Below are 21,245 nucleotides of genomic sequence, written 5' to 3' on the forward strand. Positions count from 1 at the left end.
AATCGATTCATTTTTCCTTCTCTCTGCCATAGCTGTATCCCAGTTACTCTACGAAGTCCCCGTTTTTGGTGGAACAATTCCAAGAGTATTTTCTTGGAGGACTGGATGATATGGCGTTTTGGTCCACGAATATTTACAATCTGACAAGCTTCATGTTGGAGAATGGGACCAGGTGAATTAATATTCCATTTCCAATACAAATCACTCCCTGCCTCTTACCCCAGGCCCCAGCATAACTCTCAGGTTTTTCAACTGAGCACATCAAAACAAAACAAAACAAAACAAAAAATCTCGTGAAGTGCTTTCCACACCTATTCAGAGGGAAAGAATGGAGACTGAGTCATCTTATAAACCTGACTGGTTCCCATCTGCTTGGCTTGGTTGATGCTGTTCGTGTTTTAGAAATAGATATTACCAAATTTGGGGTCTGCCAGAAATGGCTCATGCTCCATTTGTTTCTTTGTTTTTGAGACAGAGTCTTGCTCTGTTGCTCAGGCTGCAGTGCAGTGGCATGATGTCGGCTCACTGCAACCTCTGCCTCCTGGGTTCAAGGGATTCCCGTGCCGCAGCCTCCCAAGCGGCTAGGACTACAGGTGTGCACCACCATGCCTGGCTGTTTTTTTTTTTTTTAAGAGAAGGAAAGAAAAGAAAGGGGTGAAGGAGAGGAAGAAAGAGGGAGAGAGAATGGAAATGTTGCTTTATTCTAAAAATGGGTATTAATAATGGCCGATCAATATTTCATTTAAACCTATGAGTAGGTGTGATGTGATATTGACAAGAATGTATGTTTTGTGTATTTGAAGTGGAGAGCTCTATAAATGTTTATTAAGTTTACTTGTTGTGGATCTGAGTTCAAGTCCTGGCTATCCTTATTAATTTTCTGTCTTGTTGAGTCTAAATCTCTTTATAGGTCTTATGTATCTGGGTGTTAGGGTCGTTAGCTCTTATTGTTGCATTGATCCTTTTACCACTATATCTTTGTTGCTTTAAAATCTATTTTATCAGATGTGAGAATTGCAACTACTGCTATTTATTTATTTATTTATGCTCTCCATTTGGTTGGTAAATCTTTCTCCATCCCTTTGTTTTGAGTCTTTGTGTATCCTTGCCTGTGAAACAGGTCTGGATGTGACATGCCGTTGGGTTTTGGCTGTGTCTTTTGATTGGGGGATTTAGTCGATTTAAATTTAGGGTTACTGCCATTTGATGTTAACTGGCTGTTTTATCCATTCATTGTGTAAATTATTCTTTATGTTCATGCTCTTTACTTTCTGGTGTATTTTTAGAAAGGCTAATACTGGTTGTTTCTTTCTGTGTGTAATGCTTCTTTCAGAAGCTCTTGTAAAGCAGGCCTGGAGGTAATAAAATATCTGAATACTTGCTTGTTCATAAAATATTTTTCCTTCAGTTGTGAAGCTTAGTTTGGCTGGATATGAAATTCTGGGCTGAAAGTTCTGTTCTTTGAGGATGTTAAATATTGGCCCCCACTCTTCAATTCAAATTTTTGTATTTTTAGTAGAGATGGGGTTTCACTCCATTGGCCAGACTGGTCTCAAACTCCTGGCCTCAAGTGATCCACCTGCCTTGTCCTTCCAAAGTGCTGGGATTACATGTGTGAGCCACCGTGCCTGGCCTCCATTTGTTTCTTTTGGAAAAACCCATATTGGGGGCTGGAGCACCAGGTCTCCGCAGGCCGCAGAGTGGCTGTCATGTTGCTATAGTCAGCAACAAGGGTTTGGTGACACACTTCTCTATCCTGACTACACTCTTGGGTTTGAGGGTGTCAAAGGATACCTCACCTAATACTAAGAAAAGCAAACAGAGCCACAGCTACATGCCCTCCAACACACGCTCCAAAATAAAATGAGAAATAAATGTGTTTGTAAAACATTCTGTTGCTCAGAACAAGTGTAAATCAGAGACTCAGCCCAAATACAGATCAGGTAGGCTGCGATTCTCCGCATTTCCAGCTCTAGTAGATCATTAGACTCTCAGAGTCTTACCCTACCCCTAGATGAGAGGGAACTAATGCCCCTCTGATACCTGATTTCTTTCTTTCTTTCTTTTTAAGAGCACATGTGTTTTGTTTTTTGTTTTTGAGACAGGATCTTGCGGCGTCACCCAGGCTGGGGTGCAGTGGCATGATCTCACTTGAAATCTGCCACTGCACCCCAGCCTGGGTGGATGGACCGTCTCCTGGGCTCAAGTGATTCTCATGCCTCAGCCTCAAGTAGCTGGAACCACAGGCTCATGTCATTCCGTCCAGCTAATTTTTTTGTATTTTTGGTAGAGTTGGGGTTTTACCATGTTGCCCAGGCTGGTCTCTACCTGCTGAGATCAAGCAATCCACTTACGTTGGCCTCCCAAAGTTCTGGGACTATAGGCCTGAGCCACCATGCCTGGCCATATTTCTTTTTTTCTTTTCTTTTCTTTCTTTCTTTTTTTTTTTTTTTTAAGACAGGGTCTCGTTCTGTCACCGAGGCTGGAGTGCAGTGACCCGAACTTGGCTGACTGCATCCTCCGCCTCCTGGGTTCAAGCGATTCTCCTGCCTCAGCCTCCTGAGTAGTTGGGACTACAGTCATGCACCACTGTGCCCAGTTAATGTTGGTATTTTTAGTAGAGAGGGGGTTTCGATGTTGGTTGGCTGGGCTGATCTCGGTCTCCTGACCTCCAGTGATCCGCCCGCCTCTGCCTCCGGATGTGCTGGGATTACAGGCATGAGCTACCACACCCAGCCTAGAGAACCCATTTCTGACTGTACTGTTGGACCTGCAGCATCTTCCCACTGCTGACCCAAAGCAGGTGGAGATGTGGGTGTGGCTAGGAAGCACAGGGCAGCCCCTGAAGCAGCGATGGGGCAGAGTGGGAGGCACAGGGCGTACCATTAGCAGTGGGAAAGAGGTTCTCTGGGCAGGACCTGTGCCTGGGAGACTGATCCAGGTCAGGATGGCAGCAGAGTTGGCTGTTGATGAGTGGGAGTGGCCTGCAGAGGTGGACATCCAGAATGTTACACCGGATGAGGCTCCTTCAGAAATGCCCTACAAACATTTGCCGGCATCCGGACGACGCTAACCATGATTATATACTGTGCTGATTTGAAAAACAATTCCATTCGATGACAGAATCAACCTTCGCTTGCTACATACTAAACCTGTTTCGAAGACTCAATGAGTAACAATTTGGCAGGGGTGGCAATCTCATATGAATGCCATTTCTGATAGTGAAATAAGCCTCACCTGAAATCCCTGCGCGCTCCTCGTGTGGACGTGGCTTCTAGGTGCATGCTGCCCTGGTTGTAGAGAATTTAAGAGACCTGCCTCTCACTGCTGAGTTACCTGGGACAAGTTGCTAAACCTTCCAAAATCTTATTTCGTCACCTATGAGATTGAGACGGGAATACTATTTTTATCATAGGACTTCTGTGAGTAGATTAGATCAGTCAGGTAAGGGTTTAGCATAGAGTAAGCACTTACTAAGTGTGGGTTACTGTTGTTATTACTATGCTTGGAAGGAAGCAAAGTTTATATTGGAAAGATTCATAACAGATGGGCATGTTTGAGTGAGTGACCTGCAGTTACTTGTTTTGTATCATCCAAACTGGAAAACATTTTTTTGGTGTTCGTTTGTGGCTTGGTTTTCCAAATAGCTAAGGAAAGATGTGTAGCTGGACCTCACTCTTTCATTAGGAAAAGAAATGGAGAAATAACATGTTTCTTATCTCTCGATCCCTGTTCTGATTTACCAAGGTTTAAAATTTCATGAGTGGATCAATTGTTTGCATACATCTACAGAGAAAGATTGGCCAGAATTTATGAATATTTATGGGAAATTCAGTGAACTCTCCAAAAATAAGCAGCACAAATAAATTCATAACAGAAAGAAAACCATAAATATGTTCTTATTAGCAGCATTTCCCAGCTTACTGACAGTAGGTGATCTTCCACACCGCACTTCGGTTATTTGGAACTTAGGGTCTGTTTTCCTAAAGAAGCAATGAAATAGTGGCAGTCACATTCCCAGCCAGAACTCTGCTCACCTCAAAGTCTATTTGAAAATATAGCGCTAATGTTGTAAGACCGCCTTCTGCACCCTGGGATGGAGAAGAAAAGGTTCAAAGAGAACCTTCTCCACGGCTGAAAGCCAGCCGGAGAAATGTTTTGGTAGGAAAAGTTTGCCTTCAGCTTTTCCCACCCCCTTTTTGGAATTTTCCAGCAACTAATTTTCCTCACCCTACACTCCACCTGACTCTGCATTACCGCGCCGCCCTCAGTGTCCTCCATATGAATCCTCTGAAGATGGCTTCATTCCAGAACCCTCTCTGACGTGAATACCCACTCTCTCAATGCTTCAGCTCAGTGCTAGGGGAGAGCCTCTAATGGGAACAGCTTATCTCTTACATTCTCAGAGTCTTTTTCACTTGTGAAAGGGGATCCTTCATTAGCTATTTAATGACTGAATTTATGGAATTTTTTAAAGAAATGAAATGGAGAAATTCAGGCACATGTAGGCATAAATGTGCATACTTGGGCAGAAGGCGTAACTGGGAGTCAGTTTTTATCACAGTCTCAAATTCTGAGACGTCTCATGTTAGCATGGAACAGCTCAGCAGGTGGAGTAGGGAGGGAAGAGGAAGGCTGAGTCTAGGGTGACTGGCAGTGTAGGGCTGCCTAGGTCACCATGATAGTGACAGCTGTCCGCCTGTTCACCCTCTCTGGGACAACGTGGGCTCTTAACTGGTCCTGTGTGGCTGGATAATGAACACTTTATTATAATGATTATTTTTAAAGATGGGGTTTCACCATGATGGCCAGGCTGGTCTTGAACTCCTGACCTCAGGTGATCCACCCACCTTGGCCTCCCAAAGTGCTAGGATTACAGGCATGAGCCACCGTGCCCGGCAATAATGAACACCTCAAACGTTTGGGAGGTGGTTGAAGCACATGCCCGATTCTTGGTGAAATTCATGCTCGTGAGGAAGTAGACAGATGCCTAACTCATTTGACTATTTCCCCAGTGACTGCAGCCTACCTGAGAACCCTCTGTTCATTGCATGTGGCGGCCAGCAAAACCACACCCAGGGGTAAGTGGATTCCAAAATTATTCATAGAAAGAGTACATCTCATCTGGAGGGGGTGCCCTGTAGAGGCTGAGAACAGGGGACATGTAGAGACACCGTTGCAGGTTCAAATTCCAGATTTGCCACTTACAGCTGTGTGATTTTTAAACGAGCTGCTTGAATTTTGGAGCCGTAGCTTCCTCCTTTTGCAAAACGGAAAAAACGCTTCAACACTCCCAGAATTATGCAATGGTGGATGTAAAGCAATTAGCACAGAGTGAGTTGCTCATTAAGTGGTGGTAGCTGGGCACAGTGGCCCATACCTGTAATCCCAGCACTCTGGGAGGCTGAGACAGGAGGATCCCTTAAGTCCGGGTGTTCAGGACCAGCCTTGGCAACATAGGGAGAGCCCTGTATCTACAAAAAATGAAGAAAATTAGCCAGGTGTGGTGGTGTGTGCCTGTAGTCCCAGCTACTCGGGAGGCTGAGGCGGGAGGATTGCTTGAGCCTAGGAGGTTGAGACTGCAGTGAGCCGAGACCACGCCAGTACACTCCAGCCTGGGCAACGGGGAGAGTTAGACCCTGTCTGAAAAAAAGAAAATGGAAATGGAGTTAGTATTACAACTGTCAATATTATTGTCGTACTCATGTGCTTCACCCAGATTTCACCATGAAAATGTGTTTATCAATGAGACAGTGTGGGGAGAAGCCCTCTGTAGTAAGGGCCAGAGGTCTGGTTTTTTTCTTTCTTTCTCTTTTTGAGGTGGAGTGTTGCTCTGTCTCCAGGCTGGAGTGCAGTGGCACTATCTTGGCTCACTGCAACCTCCACCTCCCAGATTCAAGTGATTCTCCTACCTAAGCCTCCCGAATAGCTGGGACTATAGGTGCGCGCCACCACAGTGCTGGGATTACAGGCATGAGCCACCATGCCTGGCCCACCTCGTATTTTAGGAAATGGTATTTCCTGCTGGAGTAGAGCACAGCCACCAGTCATGTATGCATTCATTGAATCATGTTGTTAATAGATGTATATTAATATAACAATAATACAAATCATAAAATAGTCATCAGTAGGTGCCAGGAACTGCCGGACACTAGAGATACCACCGTGAACAAGACGGAAATGGTTCTTGCTCTCAGGCATACGGCCTGGCAGGTAGAAATCGTTCAGGGCACTGAACGAGTAATTGTGGCCATCGTTAAGTGTTAGGAAGAAAAATGCAAGGCATTGTGGGGATTTGTGACAGGGCCTCGTGTCATGGGCATGGGAGAGCTCTCCTTGAAGAAGTGGTGGCTTAACTGAGGTATTTAAGGATGATCAAGAGTGGGATACTAAAAAATAGAGTATTTCAATGAAAGGTGCTGAGTAGAATGAACTTAGCACTTGGAACAAAAATCACACAGAAAGGTTTCAGTGAAGTCTTCGTTTGTTTTATTTGAATTGGGTGAGTTCGTTTTTTTCTAGCAAGCCATTCCTTTCACAAAATTCTGTTTGTTAATCACATTGAACACCTTTAGATTAGGCTTTCCACCTGCAGGTTGCCAGAGCCATGACACTAGCTGGTGGCTTGCCCAGGGCCCCGTCGCTTACGGCTTTGGTCTACTCCCTGCTTCTGTAATTTCGGAAGCTTCTCCAAGTCCTCCAGTCCTCTGCTTTATGGCTGGTTGACATCTGTAAATGTGAAAATGTATTTTTATCTTCAATTCTAGCATGTCTTTGTAGATAAATCAGTATACCAGCTGGGTCGGTGGCTCTCACCTGTAATCCCAGCACTTTTGAGACCAGCCTGGCCAACATGGCGAAACTCTGTCTCTATTTAAAAAAAAAAAAAATTAGCCGGGTGTGGTGGTGCGTGCCTGTACTCCCAGGCAACTTGGGAGGCTGAGGCAGGAGAATTGCTTGAACCCAGAGGTAGCAGTGGGCCGAGATCACCACTGCACTCTGGGCTGGGGGACAGAGCAAGACTCTCAAACAAAAACTATACCAGTTCCCCACCAGCTGATATCTGTTTCTTACCCTTTTATGTGAAATACTGAAATACCTTTAATTTTTTCACAGTCTGGAAAGAATTGAGGCCTTTGACTCCTACTGTAGAGGTCTGAGATTATATGAAAATTTTTTTTAAGGATAGGCTTTTAGGCCTTAGAAATGTATTTACTAACAGATTTTGTGAAATGAAGGCTTTTCTAAAATTAGACTGTGTGTATTGCTCCTTCGGCCTTCCGATGTTACAATTCTGTATTTTTTTTTTTTTTTTTTTTTTGAGACAGTTTCGCTCTTATTACCCATACTGCAGTGCAGTGGCGGGATCTCGGCTCACTGCTACCTCCGCCTTCTGGGTTCAAGCAATTCTCCTGCCTCAGCCTCCCGAGTAGCTGGGATTACAGGCATGCACCACCATGCCCAGCTAATTTTTGTATTTTTAGTAGAGACGGGGTTTCACCTTGTTGACCAGGCTGGTCTCGATCTCTTGACCTCGTGATCCACCCGCCTCGGCCTCCCAAAGTGCTGGGATTCGATTCTGTACTTTCAACCTGTGATTAACATGACTGGATTCTTCAGCTCGGTTTGTCAGGGGTTAATCATTTTCTCAGTTTAACCAGTTTGTTCCTCTTTGTCCTCCACAGCTCGAAAAAGCAGAAAAATGATTTTCACAGGAATTTCACTACATCCCTAACTAAAAATACTGAGAATACTATAAACTATACTGAAAGAGGAGTGTTCTTCAGTGTAGATTCCTGGACCCCGGTAAGAATTTTCTGCTCAGGTTGAGAAAAAGGAATGCTGCTGCTTGTGATGTCTTGTTTTACAGAGTCCCTGGGTATTTACTTGTACACTGAAAGTTACCTGTGGTGGGGGGTGGTGGCTGGGAGGCTGAGATGCGAGGATCACTTGATGCCAGGAATTTGAGACTTATCTGGGCAACATAGCTAGGCCCTGTCTCTACAAAAAATAAATAAATTAGCTGGATGTGACGGCTGTGCCTGTAGTCACAGCTACTCGGAGGCTAAGGCAGGAGGATCGCTTGGGCCCAGGAGTTCGAGGCTGCAGTGAGCTATCGATCATGCCACCGCACTCCAGCCTGGGCTTAGACATGTGCCAGGCCAGCAGATACTTTTGGCATCCGTATGTGGTTTGTTCTGGAGATGCCCTGAGTCTGCTCCTCAGTGGTCTCTGTCAAGTCAAGATGACCCTGGGCCCCCAGGCCAGTCCTGCTTTGGCCTTAGTCCCGGGGACGTTTGCAGTGTTGAAGGCTCCCTGTGCATAGCCCCATTCTGTGTGAAATCCATCAATGAAGCTACCTATTAAGTGAAGGCACTCTACTGGGGGGATAGCAAATGAAAGACAGATGAACTCTGACCCTTAGAAAATACGAATCTAAAAGGAGTGACAAATCCAAAACTAACCATGGTGTGAGCAGACTCCAAGTGCAGACTAGCAAACGGCGAGGTGAGGGCTCGCTAGATGGCGAAGAGTGGGGGCGTCGTGGCTCACGCTGGGAATCTCAGCACTTTAAGTGGCTGAGGCAGGTGGGTCGCTTGAGCTCAGGAGTTTGAGACCAGCCTGGGGAACACAATGAGACCTTGTCTCTGCAAAAAAATACCAAAAAAGTAGGTGGGCATGGTGGTGTGCACTTGTAATCCCGGCTATTAGGGAGGCTGAGGTGGGAGGATTGCTTGACCCTGGAGGGCAGAGGTTGCTGTGAGCTGAGGTTGCACCACTGCACTGCAGCCCGAGTGCTACGGTGAGACCCTGTCTCACAAAAAACAAAGGGAGAAAAGCTTCACCTTGAAAGCTGTCAGACAGAGAAGGGTTCTTGCAGGAGGCGACACTGGAGTTAGGCCTTGGGCACTGGATAGTATTTCATCAGTGACAGAACGTTTGTTTGTGGGTTGGGGAAGTTGTAGGTGTTGGGAAATGTGAGCAGTGTTACTTGCCTGGAGCACAGGACAAGGGATACGAGCTACTGGGAGAGGCTTAGGAAGCGAAGTAGGCACTGGACTGTGGTGGCTCCTGATGTCTACACCCTCCTCCTGACACCTTTGCGAACGGGGTCTCTGGGAATCGGGGACGGGCCTGGTTTAGATTGAATGCTCCGCTGTCACTGCCTTAAAATTCTTAAAGAATATTTTTGTTGGTTTGTTTTTGAGATGGAGTCTGGCTCTGTAACCCAGCTGGAGTGTAGTGGCGTCATCTCAGCTCACTGCTACCTCTGCCTCCTGGGTTCAGACAGTTCTCCTGCCTCAGCCTCCTGAGTAGCTGGGATTGCAGGCGCCCACCACCGTGACTGGCTACTTTTTGTATTTTTAGTAGAGATAAGGTTTTATCATGTTGGCCAGGCTGGTCTGGCACTCCTGACCTCAGGTGATCCACCAGGCTCGGCCTCCCAAAGTGCTGGGATTACAGGTGTGAGCCACCGCACCCGGCGTTAAGAATTTGTTAACAAAAGGCTGCACATTTTAATTTTGCCCTGGCCTCTTTAGATGATGTTGCTGGTTCCAGACCGGGGGAACCTCTATCAAAGCACATGTCATTTTGTCTTGCATATTTGGATTTTCTCCTTTGAAAAGAAATGAATTGTCTAAGAAGGGAATTTATGTCATGGTGCCTGGCATACAGTAGGAGTTGATTAATTGCTTCCTGGATGAATGAGCAAGTCAGAGCTGGGCTTTAGGATGAGGCAATCTATGCATGGCCTGCCAGCGAGATTAGAGTGGGCAAAGCAGAAGGCATAGTCATGCCTGAAAGAGCCACAGAGCCTTTGCTTTCCTTCAGCCTGTGCCGTCTGGGCTGCCTTAATGCTGTGAGCCAACTGTGCTCTGCTTGGAGCAAACCCAGGATGCTGTGTTTGGTCTCATGTCACTCTTGGGTAGATGCAGAGTTGTGTCCCCTTAACTTGGGTGGATCTAGTATCTGGCCAGCTTGCTCAGGGTGACTCTAGTTTGTGGGGTTGCCTCTGTAGTAAGCATATTAAGAAGAGTTCAGCAACCCAAGCTGAGGGGCTTGCTGTCCCCCTAATTCTCTGGTATATGGCTCCTGGCACTGTGCATGTGACCTCTCATGCCTGGCAGCAAATACAGCCACATCTCAACTGGGGTGTGATTTGGAGGATATCTTTGGCATCCTGGTGTTACTCCAGTTGGTTTAAAAAGTACATATATACACAAATAGGATTCTAGCTGTAGACTGAAAGGACTAGTCTTTGTTGTTGTTGAGGCAGGGTCTCATTCTGTTGCTCAGGCTGGAGTGCGGTGACGGGATCTCTGCTCACTGCAACCTCGAATCTCTGGGCGTAGGTGATCCTCCCATTTCAGTCTTCTGAGTAGTTGGATTACAGGTATGCTCCACCATACCCGGCTAATTTTTTGTATGTTTTTGTCAAGATGGGGGTTCACCATGTTGCCCAGGCTGGTCTCAAACTCCTAGGCTCTTGTCTCAGCCTCCTAAAGTGCTGGGATTACAGGTGTGAGCCACTGCACCTGGCCAGACTTGTCTTAAAAAATTTTAGTCTACTGGGCACAGTGGCTCACGCCTGTGATCCCAGCACTTTGCGGGGCCAAGGCAGGTGGCTTGCTTGCTTAAGGTCAGGAATTTGAGACCTGCCTGGCCGACATGGTGAAACCCCATCTCTACTAAAATACATAAATTAGCTGGGTGTGGTGGTGTGCACCTGTAATCCCAGCTACCAGGGAGGCTGAGGCAGGAGAATTGCTGGAATCTAGGAGGCAGAGGTTGCAGTGAGCTGAGATTACACCACAGTCCTCCAGCCTGGGTGACAGAGCGAGAATTCTTTCTCCTCATGCTGGTCCGCACCTCTCAGGCTGTAACTCTCCCATCCCTGAGCATCAGCATAAGGCACTATCCTAACTCCCTGTCCGACGTGATCTTACTCGCTGATAGGAACTAATGTTCATTGTTTAGCACTTGTAAGAACTCACTTCCTTCATACACATCCAATTCTTTGGATAGGAAACAGTAGCTTTGTTGAGGATGCCCTGTGTCTTTACTGTCTGATTCTTTTATTTCAGGATTCTATGTCCTTTATGTACAAGGCGTTGGAAAGAAACATCAGGACCTTGTTCACAGGTGACTCTCGGCCGTCGCAGAAGCACGTCTCCAGCCCCTTGGCATCTTACTACTTGTCACTTCCTTATGCAAGGCTTGGCTGGTACGTTTAAGTTTATCTCACTTGTGAATGTTTTCCTCAGTATTTTTATTCAGTCATTATGCATCTGTTTTTAAATTTCATTTTATTTTATTTTTGAGACAGAGTCTTGCTTTGTCGCCCAGGCTGGAGTGCAGTGGTGTGATCTCGGCTCACTGCAACCTCCACCTCCCAGGTTCAAGGTGTTTCTGCCTCAGCCTCCCGAGTAGCTGGGATTAGAGGCATGCGCCACCACGCCTGGCTAATGTTTGCATTTTTAGTAGAGAGGACGTTTCACCATGTTGGCCAAGCTCATCTGGAACTCCTGGGCTGGAGTGATCCGCCCACCTCAGCCTACCAAGGTCCTGGGATTAGGCATGAGTCACAGCGCCCAGCCCTCTGCAACTGTTTTAAATGGCACTTGTTAGCACCTTGTTTGCCAATCAATTCATCATCAACAAAAGCATTAATGTATTTGATTTTTAAAATTCTGTTTTCTATACTAGAGACGGGATTTTGCATTGTTACCCAGGCTGGTCTCAAACCCCTGGGCCAAGTGATCCATCTGCCTCAGCCTCCCAAAGTGCTGGGATTACAGGCATGAGCCACTGTGCCTGGCCAAAAGCATTAATGTAAGGGTTAAGTTACTGTAACAACGAAATTATCTCCTTAAATTTGGTCAAATGTGTTTAAATACAAGGATGTTTTGGTTTACTAAATCACAACACTAAAGGTTTATTTCATGGAATTTTTGCAAAGCTCTGATGTTCTTGGAGATACATTGTTACAGATTTCTTTTGTAACCTAATAACATTAGAAGGATTTAAGCAGATAGCTGTTGTAGTGATTTAAGTCTTTTAACTTCATATGTTAAAAGCTGATATACCGTGATAGTTTTATAAAGAGAATGTTAAGAATTCCTCTGATTTTAAAATCAACCAAAACTAAGCCCCCCATAAATGAATAAAATAAAAACAAAACAGCAACAACATGCAAAACTGAGCCCAAGTACCTACAAGTGACTGTTTTCTGGAGGTTGAATGAAGGCTTTTTTAAAAAAAAAATCACACCCCTGAATTCCAAAGGGCATTGCCTTCCCTTGGCACAGTTTCCTGACAGCCCTTCCTTTCCGGGCCTCTGTGCATTCAGCTCTAGTGCGGGAGACAGGGAGGTGAATGCTGTCTTCGCTGGTTGTTCACTTGTGAGTAATGGCTCTTCTTGGCCACCTTCCTGCAAGATCCAAAAGGCCTCCTGCTGGGCTGGCAGCCACACAAGGACAGCCAGCCACAGCGACATCCCTAGGGCCACTACTGGCCAGCACTGAGCCTCCAGAGTGCAGAGAACAGCAGCGGACGCCCGGCATGCCTGCGACTCCCACCAGCCATCATGGCCTTAAACAAGTGCTCTTGCCTTCTTCCTTTGTTCTGCCATTTGTTCTTTATGTGGCGATAAGACCTAGAATAAACACCAGTCTTTCCAGCCCCATTGGCGGCACCCGAACCTTTGGCTCGGCTTACCCAGCTCTGTAACTGGTGGCTGGTGGCATCTCATCTAGGAACCTCTGCTACACATGTTGGACACTTGATCGGCCCAGTAGCAGTTGCCTGTGTGGCGATGGTAGAAGCATAGTGCATTTCACACAGGCTTGTCTTTGATCAGGCAACACACTGATAAGAGTTGAGCAGACCAGAAAGCAGCCTGCGCCGTGGCTGGAGGGGCTGGGCTGGTGCTCTCAGGCAAGCCCTGGTTTGACATGTAAGACGGGAAGCTTCATGAGGACACTTTTCATCCTCACAGGTTATATGGTCCCGAAATGCTCAGGGGTCTTCATTTGTCCATTTTTATTGTATTTTTCCCCTAAAAGAATGATGCTGAATCACACAAACAGCACAACCTCAGAAGCAAATATTCACAACAGTCCACACAGGGTGGAAAAGTCAGTGAGAGGAAGTTAGCGCACTGGGCTGTAGAAAGGAAAGTCAGTGAGAGGAAGTCAGCGCACTGGGCTGTAGAAAGGAAAGTCAGTGAGAGGAAGTCAGCGCACTGGGCTGTAGAAAGGAAAGTCAGTGAGAGGAAGTCAGCGCACTGGGCTGTAGAAAGGAAAGTCAGTGAGAGGAAGTCAGCGCACTGGGCTGTAGAAAGGAAAGTCAGTGAGAGGAAGTCAGCGCACTGGGCTGTAGAAAGGAAAGTCAGTGAGGGGAAGTCAGCGCACTGGGCTGTAGAAAGGAAAGTCAGTGAGGGGAAGTCAGCGCACTGGGCTGTAGAAAGGAAAGTCAGTGAGGGGAAGTCAGCGCACTGGGCTGTAGAAAGGAAAGTCAGTGAGGGGAAGTCAGCGCACTGGGCTGTAGAAAGGAAAGTCAGTGAGGGGAAGTCAGCGCACTGGGCTGTAGAAAGGAAAGTCAGTGAGGGGAAGTCAGCGCACTGGGCTGTAGAAAGGAAAGTCAGTGAGGGGAAGTCAGCGCACTGGGCTGTAGAAAGGAAAGTCAGTGAGGGGAAGTCAGCGCACTGGGCTGTAGAAAGGAAAGTCAGTGAGGGGAAGTCAGCGCACTGGGCTGTAGAAAGGAAAGTCAGTGAGGAAGTCAGCGCACTGGGCTGTAGAAAGGAAAGTCAGTGAGAGGAAGTCAGCGCACTGGGCTGTAGAAAGGAAAGTCAGTGAGGAAGTCAGCGCACTGGGCTGTAGAAAGGAAAGTCAGTGAGAGGAAGTCAGCGCACTGGGCTGTAGAAAGGAAAGTCAGTGAGAGGAAGTCAGCGCACTGGGCTGTAGAAAGGAAAGTCAGTGAGGAAGTCAGCGCACTGGGCTGTAGAAAGGAAAGTCAGTGAGGAAGTTAGCGCACTGGGCTGTAGAAAGGAAAGTCAGTGAGAGGAAGTTAGCGCACTGGGCTGTAGAAAGGAAAGTCAGTGAGGAAGTTAGCGCACTGGGCTGTAGAAAGGAAAGTCAGTGAGGAAGTTAGCGCACTGGGCTGTAGAAAGGAAAGTGAGAGGAAGTCAGCGCACTGGGCTGTAGAAAGGAAAGTCAGTGAGAGGAAGTTAGCGCACTGGGCTGTAGAAAGGAAAGTCAGTGAGAGGAAGTTAGCGCACTGGGCTGTAGAAAGGAAAGTCAGTGAGGAAGTTAGCGCACTGGGCTGTAGAAAGGAAAGTCAGAGGAAGTTGGCGCACTGGGCTGTAGAAAGGAAAGTCAGTGAGAGGAAGTTAGCGCACTGGGCTGTAGAAAGGAAAGTCAGTGAGAGGAAGTCAGCGCACTGGGCTGTAGAAAGGAAAGTCAGTGAGAGGAAGTTAGCGCACTGGGCTGTAGAAAGGAAAGTCAGTGAGAGGAAGTTAGCGCACTGGGCTGTAGAAAGGAAAGTCAGTGAGAGGAAGTTAGTGCACTGGGCTGTAGAAAGGAAAGAAGCAGGAGATAGCTTCACCCCTCGTGCTCAGTGTGCACCATGGTGGGTCCCTTCACTTCTCTAAGGGCAATGACCTCAGCTGACCTCAACCAGGATGGGCATGGCGACCTCATGGTGGGTGCACCAGGCTACAGCCGCCCTGGCCACGTCCATGTCGGGCGTGTGTACCTCCTCTATGGTGGTGACCTGGGCCTGCCGCCCATCGACCTGGACCTGGACCAGGAGGCGCATGGGATCCTTGAAGGCTTCCAGGTGAGCCACCATCTCACACTTTCTCTTCTAGCGCTCAGTAGCCACTGCTTGCATTTTGTGGCAGATTCTCCAGGATGAGTAACTAGTAACAAGAATAATTACGGTAACAAACAGCTGGTAGTGTACAATTGCAAATCACTTTTTATTTTTAAAACTATGTTCACATCATTTGTTGTTCTGTCATTGCTCTAATACCTTCCAAAAACACACGTGCTATTGAGAAATGCTTTGCATGGCCAGTTGGGATGTGATTTCTTGATAATATAGAAGCTCTTCTCACACACACACACACACACACACACACACACACACACACACACAATGTATATGTTTACAAAACTTTTAAGCATTTTATTTATTTTCGAGATGGAGTCACTTGCTCTGTCACCCAGGCTGGAGTGCAGTGGTGCGATCTCTGCTCTTTGCAACTTGCACCTCCCAGGTTCAAGCAATTCTCCTGCCTCACCGAGAAGCTGGGACTACAGGCGTACACCACCATGCCTGGCTAATTTTTGTATTTTTAGTAGAGATGGAGTTTCACTGTGTTGGCCAGGCTGATCTGAAACTCCTGACCTCAGGTAACCCACCTGCCTTGGCCTCCCAAAGCGCTGGGATTACAGGCACGAGTCCCCGCGCCCGGCCAGAATTTTAGATTCACAGAAATGATATAAAGATAGTTCAGAGAGTTCCCAAGTACTGTTTGCTCATTTTCCCCTCTGTTAACATCTTACGTAATTATGGTATACTTGTCAGAAATTAAAAATAAAAACAACACTGATACATCACTATTAACTAGACGCCAGACTTTTCCTTAGATTTCCTTCTTTTGTCCTACCTGGTTATTCATCTTCTGAAAAAACCCGCAGTGATGACAGACGTTCCTCGCGGAGTCCAGGCATTAGTTCCTCCCAGGAATGCCAGCATCCTGGAAAGTGTTTCTAACAGCAGAGGCATTGGTTTTTGTAGCAGCCATAAGGAGGGGAGGCAGAGCCCTGCTGCTAGTCGCTGACAGGGGTGGGGCTTCTGGTGACACTGGCCTGGCACTTCATTCTCTGAGTGTCAAGCGCCAGGGGAAGGAACCCTAGACCTCTGGTCAAATCATTGGGGTGGTTCTTCCAGGCAAGCCATGTAACCTTTCCTGTGATGTTAGAGAAAATAAGATGGCACACCTGAACATGCTTTTTTTTTTTTTTTTTTTGAGATGCAGTCTCACTCTGTTGGCCAGGCTGGTGTGCAGTGGTGTGACCTTGGCTCACTACAACCTCTGCCTCGTGGGTTTAAGTTATTCTCCCGTCTCAGCATCCCAAGTACCTGGGACTACAGGTGTGCACTGCCATGCCTGGCTAATTTTTGTAGAGACCGGGTTTCACCATATTGCTAAGGCTGGTCTTGAACTCTTGACCTCAGGCAATCTGTCCACCTCAGCCTCCCAAAGCGCTGGGATTGTAGGTGTGAGCCACCGTGCCCAGCCATGAACATGCTTTGAAAAATAAATGCAATGGTTTATGATCTAGTTTAGGCTCTGATGAAAGGAGCTCTGAATCCCACATGTACACATGAGGGACTGGCCAGTATATCAGGTCACAGTCTCAGAGGGACAACATTTTTCAGAGCCTTCTGACAGCAAATGAAAAATTTCCAAAATAAATCTATCTAATCTAGTTGCTTCTTACTTCTCTACAAAGCCTTTCTCCTGTTGTGCAAAGTGTAAAGCTTTGGGCGCGTGTGAACAGGGAGTAAGAGAGGCAGCTGCTTCCGGTGGGTGATAAACTCTCAAAGACCACTTGGGTGAGGAAGGCAGTGGCTCCATGCCCTCCTCCCCGAATGACCTTTGGTAATTTCAAAGATGTCAAGATAAAGGCATGGACCAGGGATAGGAACCCTGCCCTGAGGCCCTGACCGCAATGAGCGTCTCTGTGTCCTCATTGATAGACGGACGGTTTATGATGATAGGTATCTCAAGGCCTTGCCCGCTTTACAATTCTGCGCTCCTCTCGGAATGCTGGCTGGATGGTGATGAAATGAACCAGTCCTCAGCTGGCAGGGCCCCAGTTACTGGTTCCCACCCTGCCCTAACATGTTCTGTTTATCAAGTTTCTGCCTTATAGGAAAGGGCAGTACTCATAGATGCCATTGTCCACGGGCGTGGAGAGATTAGCCAATAAATGATGAACCTCGGTCGTTGAATGTGTGCATTATGTGGCAACCACAGCTGTGTGTGAAAGGCCATTGATTGTTACGAAATCTGGTAATGAATTGCATTCAGGTCCAGGCTGATTCCAGACAGTGGGAAAAGAAAGATGTAGAAAGTCGTGCCAGTGAATAGGGGTGTCCCCGAAGAGACTGGTTTTCCATCTGTGAGCTGTGAAAGGATGCTAACAGTTCCTCCCTTAATCCGTTCAAACAGCTTAGAGCAGTGTCTACAGCAGCACCGTCCTGCAGGGCTGTCTGCACTGACAGGAGTGTCCCGTAGCTGTGCTGGCCAGTGAAGGAGACACAAAACACAGGCTTTGAGCATTTGAAATGTGGCCAGTGCAACTGAGAAACTGAATTTGTATTTTTTTTTTTGAGTTGGAATTTTGGTTTTGTTGCCCAGGGTGGAGTGCAGTGTTGCCATATCAGCTCACAGCAACCTCTGCCTCCCAAGTAGCTGGGATTACAGGTGCCCACCACCATGCCCATGCAGGGCCAGAAACTGAATTTTTAATTATAATTCATGTTAATTCCTTTCAATTTAAATGTAACAGTCCTGTTTGGCTGGGGGCTCCCACCTTGGTTAGCATGGCTCTGGAGCATCCTGAGTATTCAGCAAATGTTAGCTACTGATGCTGATGTTGTATGATTATTTTAGATACTTTTTCTTTTCGAGATGGAGTCTCGCTCTGTTGCCCAGGATGGAGTGCAGTGGCATGACCTTGGCTCACTGCAACCTCTGCTTCCCAGATTCTAGCGATTCTCCTGCCTCAGCCTCCAGAGTAGCTGGGATTTCAGGCATGTGCCACCACACCTGGCTAATTTTTGTATTTTTAGTAGAGACGGGGTTTCACTATGTTGGCCAGGCTGGTCTCAAACTCCCGACCTCAGGTGATCCACCCGCCTTGGTCTCCTGAAATGCTGGGATTACAGGCATGAGCCACAGTGCCCAGCCTGTTTTAGATACTTTAAAAGATAAGTTTGGTGCTTAGTGTGGGTCAGAACATACACGAGGCTATTTTCAACAAACCTAGAACTTGTGAGTTCGACCGTCTACTTTCTGGCATCTTTGCTTCTTAAGGCAGACGGACGTGCTGAAAATATGCTTAGGGCAGAGCTCCCTAACTGATGTGTGTTATAGCTTGCTGCACCTTTGGCTTCTGGGTGGCGATGGGGGTTCCCCAGGCCTCTCGGCACGCTGGGAGTCAGAAGTGCTCTTTCCAAGGATGTGGCTCAGCCTAGGGGAAGTAAACTTGTGCCTCTTCAGCCCTCAGGTCGGTTTGGCTCGGCCTTGGCCGTGCTGGACTTTAACCAGGATGGCGTGCCTGACCTGGCTGTGGGCGCTCCCTCTGTGGGCTCCGACCAGCTCACCTACAAAGTAAGGCTGCTGCTGGGGTAGGGCTGGAGGAGAATGGGGTGGGCAGGGAGGGGACTCTGAGGGAGGCCTGAGGTGGGGTGAGCTTCTGGAGCAAAGCAGACAGCCAGTGTGACAGACAGGGCATTTGTTAGTAGATCATCTCAGGCCCCTACGGGGTTCTGGCTGTGACCTTGAGTTATCTTGTAGCACCTGCTGCCTCCCTGGCCTGATTTTGACCCTGTAGTTTCCCAGTTGCACTGGGTACTTTGTTCTTTTTTTCCTCCCCCACCATGCTGAAGGCCAGTGAAGGGAGACAAATCCCAGCTTATCTGTAGTTTCTGGTTATCACAGAAGGGAGGTGACTTCCCTGGACCTTTCCTCAAATGCTGGATCCAAGCCTGTTGCCTGCTGAGATCTTGGGCCCTGGTCTACAGGACTGGCTTTATACCATAGCAGGGCCCACACATCCGGGAGCCACGTGTGACCACGGAGGCCATGGGCCCCCGCTTGCCGGCTGCCCTGCTCAGGCTCCCCTCTCGCCCTTCTCCTCACACTGCATTTCTAGACATGCCAGCGCCCGTCACGTCCTGAACTCATCAGGCTCTATCCCTTTGTGATCTTTGGTCATACAGTTTCCTCTGCTTGAAAAGCGTCTTCTCCCACATCTGTCTTTAGGAGTGACATGCCACTTCTTGCAAAAAGTATCATCTAACTTTCTGGGTGAGGCTGATGCTTCTTTGTCCACATACAGCATCCTGTGCTTGCACCTGTTAAAGCTCCTACCATGAGTGTCATACTGACCTGTGTGCCCGCTTTTCAGGAGGGCAGAGATTGGTCTTATTTGCCATTGTGTACCTGGTACGTGGCTTATGATGGGAAAAAAAAGTGCTCATAGAATGAATGGGGATGGAGACAGGCAGGGTATAAGAGGAACTGATTGATAACACGGAATAAAACAGCTCAGCCTGTATCCTCAGGCAGGCGAATGGTACACATGTGGTATGCTGGCATTCAGAGGTGCCATGGGTACAAGGGGCTGCAGCCCGGGAGGCTTCATGGGAGATCCCGAAACTGCTGGGCCCAAGGTGGGCACAGGACTGAGTGAGTCAGTCTGCAAGTGTACTGCACGACTGGCGTGGAGGATCCTGAGCAAAACCCTGGGGAGGCAAAGAGGAGAGTAGCATTATTTCTGCAACGCAGACGCTCATGGTCTGATGGAAGTGACAGACGTAAAAAAGTTCCTTTCAGCCCAGCAGCAACGCAGAGGACGGGTCTGTCTGTCATCACGTTCCTAGTCATCAGGGTGGTGATAAGTTGACAAGGTCTCGCTCTAATTTAAAAAACAATTTTTTGGGCCGGGCGCGGTGGCTCACGCCTGTAATCCCAGCACTTTGGGAGGCCGAGGAGGGTGGATCACGAGGTCAAGAGATCGAGACCATCCTGGTCATAATGGTGAAACCCCGTCTCTACTAAAAATACAAAAATTAGCTGGGCACGGTGGCGCGCACCTGTAATCCCAGCTACTCGGGAGGCTGAGGCAGGAGAATTGCCTGAACCAAGGAGGTGGAGGCGGAGGCTGCGGTGAGCCGAGATTGCCCCATTGCACTCTGGCCTGGGCAATAGACAAGAAACAAAAAAGACACCAATTTTTTGTGGACACAGGATCTCACTGTGTTGTCCAGTCGGGTCTTGAACTCCTGGCCTCAAGCAGTGTTCCCACTTTGGCCTCCCAAAGTACTGGGATTATAGGCATCAGCCACCATGCCTGGACCCAGAGTCAGTCCGTGCTGTCTCGCTGCTATTTAAGGTTCTTGGGTCACCACCAGCGCCTCACGTCTGTCTGCTCTCTGTCCTTATCTAGGGTGCCGTGTATGTCTACTTTGGTTCCAAGCAAGGAAGAATGTCTTCTGCCCCTAACATCACCATCTCTTGCCAGGTATGTTGACCACTTCAGCCAGGTGCAGAAACCTGGGACTTAGTGTATCCTAGCTGCCACCAGGACTGGGTAAAATGTGCTCTCCTGGCTTCTTCTTTAGGACGTCTACTGTAACTTGGGCTGGACTCTGCTGGCTGCAGATGTGAATGGAGACAGTGAGCCTGATCTGGTGATTGGCTCCCCCTTTGCCCCAGGCAGAGGGAAGCAGAGGGGAATCGTGGCTGCATTTTATTCTGGTCCCAGCCACAGCGACAAAGGTAGTGCCTGCTGGGGGAACGGGTGGAGACTGTGGTCGCTGTGTGTGTACAGTAACTTACCCTGCACACAGGTTTATGTCCTTTGTCCGTATTCCACATCATTTCACCAATATTTTCACACAGTTGGTTACTCTTAAAAGATGTTCTGGCAAGTGATGTGCATAGATTCATTGAACATACAAAAAGTGACCTACAGCTTCTAGGCAGAGACCCAGAGAGGGCAAATAGACTGTTCTCATAGCGTCTCCATGTAAAATAGAAACACCAAGGAGGCTTTGCACCAAAAGCATCTCAGAGGTGCTGTCGACTGTGCCTTTTTTTTTTTTTTTTTTGGGGTAGAGAGTGTCCCTCTGTCACCTAGGCTGGAGTGCAGTGGCACGATCTTGGCTCACTGCAGCCTCCACCTCCTGGGTTTAAGCAATTCTCCTTTCTCAGCCTCCTGAGTAGCTGGGACTACAGGCATCTGCCATCACACCCAGCTGATTTTTGTATTTTTAGTAGACATGGGGTTTCACCATATCGGTCGGGCTGGTCTTGGACTCCTGAGCTCAGGTGATGTGCCCCCCTTGGCCTCCCAAAGTGCTGGGATTAGAGGCATGAGCCACCACACCTGTCCCAGAGCCTTTTTAAACAACATCTTCCGCTCCACAGAAGCTTTGGA

The 21,245-nt window shown here is 47.8% G+C and overlaps 1 protein-coding gene across 3 annotated transcripts in view; it reads left to right on the forward strand.

Moving 5' to 3' along the window:
• The window catches only part of GPLD1 (glycosylphosphatidylinositol specific phospholipase D1), a 71,618-nt gene that overhangs the window by 25,862 nt on the left and 24,511 nt on the right, over nucleotides 1-21,245 (forward strand). For 2 of the 3 annotated variants that reach the window (XM_035294769.3, XM_054253685.2), the window contains exons 11-18: nucleotides 33-172; nucleotides 5,016-5,081; nucleotides 7,686-7,806; nucleotides 11,088-11,227; nucleotides 14,655-14,841; nucleotides 18,302-18,412; nucleotides 20,253-20,327; nucleotides 20,428-20,584. In XM_035294769.3, coding sequence (XP_035150660.3) covers nucleotides 33-172; nucleotides 5,016-5,081; nucleotides 7,686-7,806; nucleotides 11,088-11,227; nucleotides 14,655-14,841; nucleotides 18,302-18,412; nucleotides 20,253-20,327; nucleotides 20,428-20,584 — 997 coding nt within the window. The remainder of the gene's footprint in view (nucleotides 1-32; nucleotides 173-5,015; nucleotides 5,082-7,685; nucleotides 7,807-11,087; nucleotides 11,228-14,654; nucleotides 14,842-18,301; nucleotides 18,413-20,252; nucleotides 20,328-20,427; nucleotides 20,585-21,245) is intronic. The other variant, XM_035294771.3, reaches the window with a different exon arrangement.

The sequence above is a fragment of the Callithrix jacchus genome, chromosome 4, assembly GCF_049354715.1.
Source record: "Callithrix jacchus isolate 240 chromosome 4, calJac240_pri, whole genome shotgun sequence".
NCBI lineage: Eukaryota > Metazoa > Chordata > Mammalia > Primates > Cebidae > Callithrix > Callithrix jacchus.